Raw genomic sequence first — 14877 nt, 5'->3', positions numbered from 1 at the left:
GAGCAGGGGTGAGAGGAGGGAAGAAATAGAGGGGGGGGGGGAGAAATAGAGGAAGGGGGAGAGAGAGAGAGACGAGGGAAGAAGTAGAGGAAGGGGGAGAGAGAGAGATGAGGGAAGAAGTAGAGGGAGGGAGGGAGACAGTGAGAGGAGGGAAAAAATAGAGATGGGGGAGAGAGAGGCGGGAAAAAATAGAGGGGGAGAGAGGAGTGAAGAAATAGAGGAGGGAGAGAGAGAGAGGAGGGAAGAAATTGAGGGAGGAGAGAGAGAGGAGGGAAGAAATAGAGGGAGGGGGAGAGAGATGTGGGAATAAATAGAGGAAGGGGGGAGAGAGAGACAGAGATATGAGGGAAGAAATAGAGGGAGGGGAGAGAGATGACGCAAGAAATAGAGGGGGAGGGATAAATTGAGGGGGAGGGGGGACAGGAGGGAAGAAATAGAGGGAGGGGGAGAGAGAAAGAGGAGGGAAGAAACAGGGGGAGGGGAAATAGGAGGGAAGAAATAGAGGGGGGAGAGAGAGGAGGGAAGAAATAGAGGGAAGGGGAGAGAAAAAGAGAGAGGAGGGAAGAAATAGAGGGAAGGGGAGAGAAAAAGAGAGGAGGGAAGAAATAGAGGGAAGGGGAGAGAAAAAGAGAGAGGAGGGAAGAAATAGAGGGAAGGGGGGAGAGAGAGAGAGAGGAGAAGCAATACAGGGAGGGGGGGGGAGAGAGAGGAGGGAAGAAATAGAGGTAGGGGGAGAGAGAGCGGAGGGAAGAAATAAAGGGAAGGGAGGAGAGAGAAAAAGAGGAGGGTGAAAAGAAAGAAAGGGGATGGAAGAGAGAGACAGAAAGAGAAGAAGAGAGAGGGGGAGAGAGATACATCGAGGAGAAAAATTTTAAATAAAGTACCAGAGGAGGAGAAAATGAATGGGCATAGAGGTAGAACATGGAGAGAGAGGAAGTAAGAGAATATACAGAGGACAGTAATTTCTTCGAAGCAACTTGGCATTTGTCTAATATACTTTGATATTTTTAAAAATTCTGAAACATCAATACAATTTTGTATAGTTTTTAAAGAGGGAGGGCCATTCTAGTACTACATCCTAAATACTGTATGTATATATATAAATAGAAAAAAAAGGGAACTAATTGGACTTTACTGATAAATAGGAGACCACACTTTCAATAAAACTTATCAAATACTTTATTAGGTAAGTCATAAAAGTCCAAACTGGGCCAAACATGATCCTAAAATAGGCACATAAGCTGTTTTCTGTTCAAGCTAGAAAATACTATCAAATGTCTACTACCCTACTGGCCTATTATTTTATATACATGTGTACTTAAAAAACATTGGCCAAGTGGAGACAGATCCTCAACGTATTTCTCATATAGCTTCTTTAGGACTACTTTGGGATCAGACTAGAATAAAAATTTGTACAACTACAGATACAACATATTTTGAACATGCCAACAACTGTCCAAATATTTTGTGTCAATATTTGTATATATTTTTAATAAGATCCTTCTGTTGTATTTAATTAAATGCTGCTATCTACTCGTCTGATCCTAAAATGGTCCTGAAGAAGCTATTTGAGAAACTTGTTGAGCACTTGACCAATGATATTGAGTTCACATGTATAAAAAATAATAGACCAGTAGGGTGGTAGACATTTGATAGTATTCTCTACTATTCATGAGGGGGAATGAACAGACTCCCAACAAGCTTAACCTCCTTGGAGCTTAAGCCTTTTTCTGACATATGTTGTTTACAAGTTAAAATCAGTATTTTTTTGCTGGAAAATTACATAGAACTCCCAAACATTATATTTGTTTTGCAGAGACCCTAGAGAATAAAATGGCAATTGTTGCAATATTTTATGTCACACGGTATTTGTGCAGCGGTCTTTTAACTGCAATTTTTTGGGAAGAAATACACTTTTATGAATAATAAAAAAAAAAAGTTAGCCCAATGTTTAGAGTTACAGAGAAGTTCTTGGGCTAGAATTATTGCGATCGCGGCGATACCTCACATGTCTAAAAGACCCCAGATCCCTCCTTTGCACTTAAAAGCATTCAAATGCCAAGTTTGGCTATTTCAAAGGCTGTCATTTTTTAAAAAATTTGGCCCCTTTAAGGCTTTAATACCCAGAAGTGATGCCATGACATTGATTCCAGGTTTTTACATCGAAGACCTGATCAGAGCTGAATTTGGCTTTGTTCGGGTCTTCGACCAGCCGGCGGACGTGTCGGCTGGTTGCTTGGGTCTCCCGGTGGGTCCCTCTTCATGGATAGTCCAATATATATGATCAAAACAGGCATGTCATCAACAGCTTGTAAAAGTTTCCAACCAACAAGATGGCCGTGGTCATCGTGCGTAGTGATGTCATGCCTCCAAGCTCCACCCAACGAGTTTTGTCGTTATCAGATGACATCAGGGGCATTGCCAGCATCACTCACTGCACTATTCATAGGATTGGGATCCCACACTGATTGTTTCTTGGTAGGGGTGCTGGTTGCCTGGGAGGGCACCGGCCCTCCGGGCTGGGTGCTTCTCCTACTGGACAAGGACCTTGACTGATCCAGCCCCAGACTATTTACTTTCTCTCCAGCCACCTTCTGAGCATGCCTCCCCAAAGATTAGCTGGGACTTCATAAATATTCAGACTGCTCACTAAGACTGGTCCACTCCTATGTTCTGGGGCTTTTTCAGACAGCAGGAAGAAGCAATCAAATGTGCAGCCTGTGGGACCCAGATCAGCTCAAAACAAACAGCAGCTGATCCACTGATTACAGAGGGGCACAAAAAAAGAACTAGATTTACGTGACAGCAGCCTAGCACCTAACTAAGAGGGTGCTACATCAGGATCATGCTTGATCAAGTTTTCATTTTATATGACTTATGTAATAAAGTATTTTTATGCATATTATTGAAAGTAGGGGTGGGCCGAACATCCCCCCCCCCCCCCCCCCGTTTGGGAGTTCTGCTGCGAAATGTTCTAACCCGAACGGCCAACCCTATTAAAATCTTTGGAAGCCGAACAGGAAAAGTGCCAAGTTTGAAGGCTTACAGTACATGCAAATAATTGGCCATAAAAGAGGTATTGGGGTCTGGGTAGAGCCCTGGGGGACATGTTTCAATAAAAAAATAAATTTATAACAACCATTTTTTTTAGGAGCAGTGATTTTTTTTTTTTTTTTCCAAAAAGCTTTATTGAACAAAGTACACATTAGAAAAGGGAGTGATTTTAATTATGCTTAAATTGCAACAATAAAAATGAAAAATTCCTTTAACCACTTAAGCCCCGGAAGATATTACCCCCTTCCTGACCAGGGCCTATTTTGCGATTCGGCACTGCATGACTTTAACGGACAATTGCGCGGTCCTGCGACACTGTACCCAAAGGAATTTGACGTCCTTTTTTTTTCACAAACAGAGCTTTCTATTGGTGGTATTTGATCACCTGTATGATTTTTACTTTTTGCGCTATAAACAAAAAAAGAGCGTCAATTTTGCAAAAATAACAATATTTTTCACATTTTTTTTATATGAAATTCCCCCCCAAAAAAATTTAAAAATCAAAATTTTTAACATTTTAGGCCAGTTTGGTTTCTCCTAAATATGTTTGGTAAAAAAAAATCGCAAAAAGCGTATTTTGATTGGTTTGCGCAAAAGTTATTGCGTTTACTAACTAAGGGGAAGATTTTTGTCATTTTTGTTGTTTTTTTTTAACGCGTAATGGCGGCGATCTGCGATTTTTTTTTGCGGTACTGCGACATTGCGGCGGACAGATCGGACCCTTGACTGACATTTTTGACACTTTTGGGGTTACCAGTGACATTACTGCAGTAATCAGTGCTACACATATGCACTGTTACTGTAAAATGACACTGGCAGTTAAGGGGTTAACATTTTTTGAGAGGGAGGGGTTATGTGTGTTCCTAGGGGCGTGATTCTAACTGTGATTGGCTGTGGCTTGAGGTGTAGGAACAGTGATCAACGGTCCTACATAGTAGAACCGTATGATCATCATTCATACACAGGGAAGAATGACAGGCGGCTTTGTTTACATCAGCCGCCTGCCTTTCTCCCTCTCCACCCAACGATCGCGAGTGCCCGGTGGACATCAGGTCCGCCGGTCACACGCGCGGGGGGGGGGGGTCCGTGACCGCGTGGGAGCTCCCTAGACCCTCACAGGCTAGCGACGTAGACCTACGTCGCTCTGCCTGTGAGGGGCTCACTGCTGACGTAAATAGTAGTGCGGCAGTCGGCAAGTGGTTAAATATAGTGCCGGGGGGGGGGGGGCGCATCTGTAGCATGCATAGAACATGCTGGAGCAAAAAATTACATTTCTAAAAAAAAAAAAAAAACAAGTCAAATCCCATTTAAAATCACTGGAGGTTACAATTGCTGACAGCCGGCTATTGAAAATATAAAAAAAAAAAATGTGATAGGGCCCCTCCCCCCCCTCCCCAGGCCCAACAAGGCCCTTCGGTTCTGACATAGATTTTTTTATGGGGAACCCCACGCCAAAGTGTAAAAAAAAAAACAGTATGGGGCTTCCATACTATCCATACCAGACCCTTATCTGAGCATGCAGTCCAGCAGGTCAGGAAAAGGGAGGGGGCGAGCGAGCGCCCCCCCCCCCGCCCCCACTCCTGAACCATTCCAGTCCATATGCCCTCAACATGGGTTATGGGTGCATCGGGGTAGTGCACCCCCCCATTTACCAGCATGGAAGCTGATTCACGGGGGCCAGGCAGCTGCATTCTCTCCCCATGGAGAGAGAACGGCGGTCTGCTGTTGTAAGCACAGCAGACCGTTGTTCTCTCAGTAATCAGTACAGAGCTCCTGTGATCCTCCTATTTAGGAACACAGGTCTCTGTATTGATTCCACAAGCCCATCCCCCTCACAGTTAGAAAGCACCCCCTAGGCATACATTTAACCCTTTGAAGCCTCTGGGTTAACCCCTTCCCTTCCAGTGTCATTATTACAGTGACAGTGCATATTTTTAGCACTGATTACTGTAGTAATGTTACTGGTCCCCCCCCAAAAGCGTCAGTTAGGGGTCCGATCTGTCGGCCGCAATATCGCAGTCCCGTTAAAATTCGCAGATCGCCACCATTACTAGTAAAAATAAATAAATAAAAATGACATAAATCTTTCCCCTAGTCTGTATATGCGATAACTTTTGCGCAAAAATACGCTTATTGGGATTTTTTTTTTTTTTTACAAAAAATATGTAGCAGAATACAAACTGGCCTAAAAGGATGAAAAAGTTAGATTTTTACATTTTTTTTTTTTTTTTTATTATTGAGAATGTTTTATAACAGAAAGTGAAAAATATTGTTTTTTATTTTTTTTAGAATTGTTGCTCGTTTTTTTGTTTATAGCGCAAAAAATAAAAATCTCACAGGTGTTCAAATACCACCAAACTAAAGTTCTATTTGTGGGAAAAAAAAGGATAGTTTTATTTGGGTAAAAATCTATTTATTTTGGGTAAAAATCGCTGATTGCCGCCATTTCTAGTAAAAAAATTTGTAAAAAAAAATAAATAAAAATCACACCACCTCACTACCACCACCACCAAGAAAAAAAAAAAAATGACATAAATCTATCCCCTTGCAGATGTGAAAGCCTTTGCGCAAATCAACCAATATACATGTATTGGGATTTTTTTACCAAAAATATGTATCAGAATACAAATTGGCCTAAATTGATGAAAAAATTAGATTTTTTTTTTTTTTTTTTTACAGGAATGTTTTATAGCAGAAAGTTAAAAATATATATATTTTTTTTTTGTTCTTTTTCCAGAATTGTCGTTTTTTGTTTATAGCGCAAAAAATAAAAATCGCACAGGTGATCAAATACAATCAAACGAAAGCTCTATTTGTGGGAAAAAAATTCTTATTTTGGTACAATGTTGCACAAAGGCGCAATTGTCCGTTAAGGTAACGCAGTGCCGAATCACAAAAAATGGCCTGGTCATTATGGGGGAAAATCCTTCCGGTCCAGAAGTGATTAATTGAAAGAATGGTCTCCAATGTACCAGTCAAGACCGATTACTTCCTTTATATATAAAATATATACATTTATATATATATATATATATATATATATATATATATATATATGTATATATATATAATATAATATATATATATAATGTGTGTGTATGTATGTGTATATATATACAGTATATATGATTTTGCATCAAATGAAGAATCCCCTTCCTGATGCAGATCAGAGAGACATGGGGGCATCTTTATGGTTTCACTATGGAGCCCTATCCCCCTAGGAACAGCCCTGAGCACGTGGTAGCAAAAAAGGGAACAAAGAGGCTTAAAACATTTAAGGTAATAAATTAGGTCCAAAGCAGAATCCATTAGGATTTGGTTCTCGTCAGAGCTCTGTGCGGTGTGCGGTGTGCGGTGAGCGGTGTTCTTGACCCGGCTGTTCGGCTAAACTCTTCCCACACATATGGCGTTTGCTGCTGCAGAGGAGGTCAGGGCCATTGTTCCTCAGAATGGTGACAACATGGCAGAGATTCACACTGGGGTCCCCAGAACTGGCCGGCTCTCATCTCGCTGATGTTCATTTTCACTCCAAATGACGTTCAGGTTTTTGGAATTGCAGCCGTCGGAGCGAGCCAACATCTGTGAACAATGGAATGAGCCGGGGCCGGCTGTTAGGAGAAGATCACTGTTTGGGAAAACTCTATATGAGGGCCACCCAGGAACAAAAAATAATATATTTCAAATCATTAGTCCCTAGGCATGGTGGCTGCCTTGCTTTTCCTTTTTTTTTTTTTATAGGTGTGTTCAGGGGTGGACTGACAACTCATGGGGCCCCCGGGCAATCAGATCATGGGCCCCCCTGTGTCCACACTCAAGCCACACAAAGCCCCACCTACAAATTGCAGCTAAGCCACATAGAGTGGGCATTTAAATATCTACCACAGCATAGCCTGCATGGAAGTTCCTGACTTCTTTCTGTAGTGTGTAGCCTCTCATGGGGCCCCCTACTGACCCTGGGCCCTCGGGCAGTGCCCTAATCCCCGAATGGTCAGTGTTTCACTATATTTTTACCCGTTGGCCCTGATAATAACACACTTCCTGTCCTAGGGTGACAACACTCTCGCTTTACTGTATTGATGGAGCAGAAACATTGTCACCCTAGGACAGGACTACACAACACCCTCCTCCCCTTTCCCCTATAACATACAGGGGAGGTGTTCTGTCCCCGCTACACGTTTCCCTGTGTGTAGCTGAATATGCAGCGAAACCCTTCTACTTTGAATAAAGCCAGGCTGAGTGTCATTTTGAAGCTTTAACCACTTCTGGACCGAAAGTCCAGAGGATAGGAGGGGCTCTGGAGAAGTCTAGAGGATTGTAGAGACTCTGGAGAAGTCTAGAAGATAGTAGAGGCTCGGTAGAAGTCTAGAGGATAGTAGAGACTCTGGAGAAGTCTAAAGGCTCTTGAGAAGTCCAGAGAATGGGAGAGGTTTTGGAGAAGTTTGGAGGATAGTAGAGACTCTGGAGAAGTCTAGTGTATACTAAAGACTCTGGAGAAATCTAGAGGATAGGTTAGGCTATGAATAAATCTAGAGGATAGGAGAAGCTCTGGAAAAGTCCAGATGATGACCGAGGCTCTGGAGAAGTCTAGAGGATAGTAGAGACTCTGGAGAAGTCTAAAGGATAGTAGAGACTCTGGAGAAGTCTAAAGGATAGTAGAGACTCTGGAGAAGTCTAAAGAATAGTAGAGACTCTGGAGAAGCCTAGAGGATAGTAGAGACTATGGAGAAGTCTAGAGGATAGTAGAGACTCTGGAGAAGCCTAGAGGATAGTAGAGACTATGGAGAAGTCTAGAGGATAGTAGAGACTCTGGAGAAGTCTAAAGGCTCTTGAGAAGTCCAGAGAATGGGAGAGGTTTTGGAGAAATTTGGAGGATAGTAGAGACTCTGGCGAAGTCTAGAGGATAGTAGAGACTCTGGAGAAGTCTAAAGGCTCTTGAGAAGTCTAGAGACTGGGAGAGGTTCTGGAGAAGTCTGGGGGATAGGAGAGACTTCTGAGAATTCTAGAGGATAGTAGAGACTATTGAGAAGTCCAGAGAATGGGATAGGTTCTGGAGAAGTCTGAAGGATAGGAGAGCCTCTGGAGAAGTCTAGAGGATGGTAGAGACTCTGGAGAAGTCTAGAAGATAGTAGAGACTCTGGAGAAGTCTAGAGGATAGTAGAGACTCGGTAGAAGTCTAGAGGATAGTAGAGACTCTGGAGAAGTCTAAAGGCTCTTGAGAAGTCCAGAGAATGGGAGAGGTTTTGGAGAAATTTGGAGGATAGTAGAGACTCTGGAGAAGTCTAGAGGATAGTAGAGACTCTGGAGAAGTCTGGAGGATAGTAGAGACTCTGGAGAAGTCTGGAGGATAGTAGAGACTCTGGAGAAGTCTAGAGGATAGTAGAGACTCTGGAGAAGTCTAAAGGCTTTTGAGAAGTCCAGAGAATGGGATGGGTTCTGAAGGATAGGAGAGCATCTGGAGAAGTCTAGAGGATAGGGGAGGTTTTTGAAAAGTCCAGATGATGAGAGAGGCTCTGGAGAATTCCTGAAGGTGAGCATAGGAGGAGGTGACAAGAGAGCTAGAGAGCAGGAGGTCTTGAGAGGAGCATAGTGGATGATTTAGAATGATAGCATGGGATGAAGTTGGAGTCAAAGTAAAAGTGGTGTTAGGGCACAGTGAACTCTAAATCAGTCTTGGGGGTTATCCTTTATTAGGAATGAGATGCATGTTCTCATGTTTGACCAGAACCCAGCCTGTTCTGGTAGGGAAAAATGCCAAACAAACTGGCTGTATGCGATCAGTTCACCCGCTCAAACTTTCAGCTGTTAGAAAATACATTGTCAGGCAGTACTGTGATCTCTTTGTAAGATAATAAATATCTAGAAGTGTTACACTGACAAATGACTGAGCATGCATGGATCTCGCATAAAAATATATCTTAATGACAAGTCCACTTTGAGTGTATTTATAAAAATTTGCATAGCTGTTTGTCCATCGAAACTGAATGAAAATTTCCGTGCAAAACCGAATGTTCTCAGGCTATATCCTCTAAGCATTGAATGTGTGAATAGGGAAAATGCTGCATTATGGCCACTAGATGGAGGTGAAGAGCATACTTATTTTCTATGATAGTCAGCACCTCCTAGTGGTCATAATGCAGTATTTTCCCCATTCACATAATCTGTTGAGAATATAGTCTGAGGACATTCTATTGAATCCCATTCTCACAGAACAAATTTACATGCAGTTTAAGGCCTCATGCTGGGGAGACATAGGAGAACATATTGGGGGAGACATAGGAGAACATGCCGGGGAGACATAGGAGAACATGCTGGGTAGACATAGGAGAACATGCTGGGAAGACATAGGAGAACACGCTGGGGAGACCTAGGAGAACATGCTGGGGAGACCTAGGAGAACATGCTGGGGAGACATAGGAGAACATGCCGGGGAGACATAGGAGAACATGCCGGGGAGACCTAGGAGAACATGCTGGGGAGACATAGGAGAACATGCTGGGGAGACATAGGAGAACATGCTGGGGAGACCTAGGAGAACATGCTGGGGAGACCTAGGAGAACATGCTGGGGAGACCTAGGAGAACATGCTGGGGAGACCTAGGAGAACATGCTGGGGAGACATAAGAGAACAGGCTGGGGAGACATAGGAGAACATGCTGGGGAGACATAGGAGAACATGCTGGGGAAACATAGGAGAACATGCTGGGGAGACATAGAACATACCCTCTAATTCTACATCAAGCAATGCGCCCGTGTTTGGGTGGTACAGGTGGTACAGCTGGTACGGGTGGTATGGGTGGTACAGATCGTACGGGTGGTACGGGTTGTACAGGTGGTTCGGGTGGTTCGGGTGGTTCAGGTGGTACAGCTGGTACGGGTGGTATGGGTGGTACAGATCGTTCGGGTGGTACGGGTGGTACAGGTGGTTCGGGTGGTTCAGGTGGTTCAGGTGGTACAGCTGGTACGGGTGGTATGGGTGGTATGGGTGGTACAGATCGTACGGGTGGTACGGGTGGTAAAGGTAGTACGGGTTGTACGGGTGGTGCGGGTGGTTCGGGTGATATGGGTAGTATGGATGGTTACGGGTGGTTCAGGTGCTACGGGTGTACGGGTGGTTTGGGTGGTATGGGAGGTACAGGTGGTAAGGCATTCTGAATTTCCCAGAATTGGTCTCTTCTCCAGGTTTCTTCATGTTCATCGAGGCATCATTGCCGCGGAAGGCGGGGGACAGAGCGCGGCTCATCAGTCCCATGTACAACGTGAATGTGACCGTGGACACCAAACTGAAACCAAGCAAAGCTCCGTCTTACTGCATCTCCTTCTATTACCACATGTGGGGGAGGCATATAGGTGAGTCACTTATTTATATAAAGCCAACCTATACCGGAGTGCTGTACCCTGTTGTTTCTTGGGGGGCGGGAAATAAAAGGGGAACCTCCCCCAATAGGGTTCCAGGTTATTATATATTCTGCGATTCTTCATGATTCATAAAACTATTTCCATTTTCATGATGCTGAACAAAGAAAAAAATATATTTCTTGTCTTTACTGTAGCCTTGATGAAGGGGGGGGGGGGGTGGATGCCCCCAAAATGCGTTGAATATTTTATGTTTATATCAGAGTTCCCTTTTTACATTTGAGTCCTCCCTTATATTAGAGTCCTCACTTACATTAGAATCTCTAATAATAATCTAGCCTAGCCGCCTCACAGCCTGATTCTTACTGCGCATGCATGAGTCATGCTGCGCCTTGTGAATGGTCTCACGGTCTTCTGGGACCTGTGATGTGTCCCAGAAGACTGAAGTCGGAGGCAAACGTCCGTCTTAGATAGCAGCGGTGATCTGAGCCAGAAGTGGAAGCGGGTACCTGTCAAAACCATATACCTGCCCCCCCCCCTGTCCAAAAGCGCCAAATGTGGCAGTGGAGGGGGAGCAGGTGAAAACAAGTGGAGCTTCCCCCATTTGGGTGGACCCAAAGGACCCCCCTTACATCAGTATCTACCCTTATATCAAAGTCCCTCTTAACATGATTACATCAGAGTCCCATTCTCAGCAGGGCTGAAGCTGGTAGACAAAGCAGACCTGGAAGAGGAACGTTTACTCCTCCGCTGAATGCTGGGACCTAGGGCAAGCACATTATTGGTTGCTGGGATGGTGGGTGGTCATAGCAATCATTAACCAGGGCTGATAACAGCATCAGGGCAGCAACGTTGAGTGAAAATGGCACTGCGCTGAAGTCTACAAGAAGGAGCCTGCCTGGGTATTTTTACGGACGGTTTCTCCCATCCAGGGACTTTTACAGACTGGAGAAATCAGGGTGCTTTTTACAAACTGTCCATGAAAATACGGACGGCTGGGAGTCCTGAAATACACACTAATAATAAAAGATTGTGGACTATTCTGGACACTTCAGTCTGATGCTCTCTCACTGGATTTTTGGTGACCAATCGCTACAAACTAAATTCCTTTCTCAATAGAAAGATTCCAAGGAGAACGCAAAGTTGGCAGATGTATGGGCCGGCAAAGACTAAGATTGTGCAGACTCCACTCCTTGGAGGGGGACGGGAACCAGCTGGCACTTTGGTTTTGCGGAAGCTGGTAGACAAAGCAGACCTGGAGGAGGAAATTTTACTCCTCCGCTGAATGCTGGGCACATTATTGGTTGCTGGGATGGTGGGTGGACATAGCAATCAACAACCAGGGCTGATAAGAGCGTCGGGGGCAGCAACGTTGGGTGGAAATGGCACTGCTCTGAAGTCTACAAGAAGGAGTCTGCCAGGGTATTTTTACAGAGGTTTCTCTCATCCAGGGACTTTTACAGACTGGAGAAATCCAGGTGCTTTTTACAAACTGTCCATGAAAATACGGACAGCTGGGAGTCCTGAAATACACGTAGCACCCTCCTAGATAGGTGCTAGGAAAAAGCATTGTTATGCTCCATCTGCTTATCAGGGGAGCCTGATCTGTTAGTTATGCCTGTTGCATGTTTCCAGGTGTGATTCAGTTGGTCTGAGGGAGTGTCCCCACTGAATCTAATAGGGGAGCCTGTTGGACAGTGGAGGAAGCCTAGCCAGTGGCAAAAAGGCTTTTGTGACAGTCCCAGTGGGAGGGCACCCTTGCAGTGCATCCTGGGATTGATCATAAAAGCTGTGGGCACATGTGACAGGGCGTCTTTGGCAGGAAGCAGAGTCCCAGGAGGAGGGTGATGGCTGTCTCTCCTCCTGCAGTCAGAGGAAGGTGGTCACAAGCAGTCGGCCTGGTGAACCGGGTGTGGAGCTGAGCCTAAAGGATCCTGGAAAGCTGACGGTGGAGCTGCTGGCAGAGTCCCCTAGGAAAAACAGTGTCCGTGAGTACCAGGGGGCTTGCCAAGGGGTCTGCCCAGGAAGGGGGACCACTCTAGTGAGGTCAGAGGACAGAAGGTCAGCTCACACGGTATGCAAGAGTAAAGGGGGTGCCAAGTAGAACCCTGAAGTGTAAGGGTAAAGAGGGTGCCTAGCGGGGCCTTGAAGAGTAATTCACTTTACAGTTCGCTCATCAGACACTTCATCTCAGTAGCAAGGTGAAGCAGAAGCCTTGCCACACTCAGCATAGTTAGAAGTTCCAAGATTGTGCATAGTTCATCCAGTTGGAGTATCCCACTCATCACTTCTCCCAGACAAGTTCTATAATAAAACAACAAAAAAACCAAATCCCCCCGGACTGTTTTCTGAATGAGCCAAACGTTTAAAGTGCTTTGCATTACTAAGTTGTTGCGATGGGTAACCCAGGGGAATTCACATCCAGCAGCTCCCACGGGAGTAGTGCTACATATATATACACACTAATAATAAAAGATTGTGGACTATTCTGGACTCTATAGTCTGACGCTCTCTCACTGGCCTTTTGGTGACCGATCGCTACAAACGAAATTCCTTTCTCAATGGAAAGATTCCAAGGAGAACACAAAGTTGGCAGATGTATGGGCTGACACAGACTAAAGATTGTGCAGACTCCACTCCTTGGAGGGAGACGGGAACCGGCTGGCACTTTGGTTTGCGGAAGCTGGTAGACAAAGCAGACCTGGAGGAGGAACTTTTACTCCTCTGCTGAATGCTGGGACCTGGGGCAAGCACATTATTGGTTGCTGGGATGGTGGGTGGTCATAGCAATCAACAACCAGGGCTGATAAGAGCATCGGGCAGCAACGTTGGGTGGATATGGAAGTCTAAAGAAGGAGCCTGCCTGGGAATTTTTACGGACGGTTTCTGCCATCTAGGGACTTTTACAGACTGGAGAAATCCGGGTGCTTTTACAAACTGTCCATGAAAATACGGACGACTGGGAGTCCTGAAATACACACTAATAATAAAAGATTGTGGACTATTCTGGACTCTTCAGTCTGACACTCTCTCACTGGCCTTTTGGTGACCGATCGCTACAATCATTCTCAATGGAAAGATTCCAAGGAGAACACAAAGTTGGCAGATGTATGGGCCGGCACAGACTAAAGATTGTGCAGACTCCACTCCTTGGAGGGAGACGGGAAGCGGCCGGCACTTTGGTTTTGGTAACGTTGTATCCGTGTTTTGCCTTTGTTATTGGTAAACAATTAGCGGGCGCAGGACGGCGGTTTCCAGGGAGCAAAAATTCACAGAAAAGCTTTTTCACGGATGATTAGAATTTCATCAGCTGAGCAGCTGTGGAGCGCTCCGCATACTGATCCCGTCTACAGACTAATCGCACTGTTGTGATGGGGCACCTGTTAGGACGGGGGGGGGGGGAGTTTGCGCAGATTTCCGCAGATGCACAGACAGAAACAAATATGTGATTGCTGCAATCCATTCTTATCACAGGTTTTGTTACTGTAACCTCAAGTGTAAGAATCAGGGATTGACGATGTGCATTTGCCTAATTTAATTGCAACAAAGTTATCAATTTCCTTTTTGGGCCCCTTTCACAGTTGTGCGACTTGTCCTGCGATTTGGGACTGCAAAGTCACATGACAAGTCGTACTCCATGATTTGCAATGAGTACTGTTCATATCTGTACGACTTCATGTCGCAGCGACTTCAAAGTAGTCTCTGCACTACTTTGGGACGACTTTAATGCGTTTTGAGTAGGGATCGACCGATATAGTTTTTTTCGTTGCCGATACCGATATTTTCGCCAATGCATATCGGTATCGGCATGGCGCCGAGTACCCAGAAGTGATGTCATGACATCACTTCCGGGTTTTTACAATGAGACCCGATCAGAGCCGAATGCGGCTTTGATCAGGTCTTCGGCGGCTGTGCAGGATGGTTGCTCGGGTCTCCCGGTGGGACGGGAGACCCGGCCAAGCCACGGAAGGCGGCAGGCGGAGGGGGGACGTCCCCTCCCACCAATGGTATATTTTTGTTTTGCACTGCCCTAGGCAGTACTAAAATTGGGTGCCCCCCCCCCCTCCTATGTAAAGTTGCCCCACTTCTTCCTTTTTATTGGATGTGACTCCCTTCAAAATTGAAGGGCTACAAGTCCCAGAATGAACCTCTGAGATCTCACGAGGGGGGGGGGGGTGAGAGGGGGTGGGGGAGAGAGATAGAGAGGGGAATGGGTGAGGGAAGGAGGGGGAGAGAGAGGAGGGATGAGAGAGAGGGGGTGGGTGAGGAAGGGAGAGAGAGGGGGAATGAGAGAGAGAGAGAGAGAGGGGAGGATGAGAGAGAGAGAGGGGGGGGGTGAGGGAGATGGCAGATGAGAGAGAGAGGGGGGGTGAGAGAGGGGATTTGAGAGAGAGAGAGGGTGACAGAGGGAGAGAGGGGGGATGAGAGAGAGAGGGGGGTGAGAGAGAGAGAGGGGGGTAGAGAGGGGGA

General features: G+C 45.4%; 1 protein-coding gene across 3 annotated transcripts in view; it reads left to right on the top strand.

Annotated features, from left to right (window-relative positions):
- Positions 1-14877, top strand: part of MDGA1 (MAM domain containing glycosylphosphatidylinositol anchor 1) — a 498204-nt gene that overhangs the window by 422905 nt on the left and 60422 nt on the right. For all 3 annotated transcript variants that reach the window (XM_082251647.1, XM_082251646.1, XM_082251645.1), the window contains one exon: positions 10234-10401. In XM_082251647.1, coding sequence (XP_082107773.1) covers positions 10234-10401 — 168 coding nt within the window. The remainder of the gene's footprint in view (positions 1-10233; positions 10402-14877) is intronic.

Source organism: Pelophylax lessonae, assembly GCF_965119305.1.
Source record: "Pelophylax lessonae genome assembly, chromosome: 3".
NCBI lineage: Eukaryota > Metazoa > Chordata > Amphibia > Anura > Ranidae > Pelophylax > Pelophylax lessonae.
Note: the sequence above shows the minus strand (reverse complement) of the source record. Positions and strands in the feature narration are given on the sequence as shown.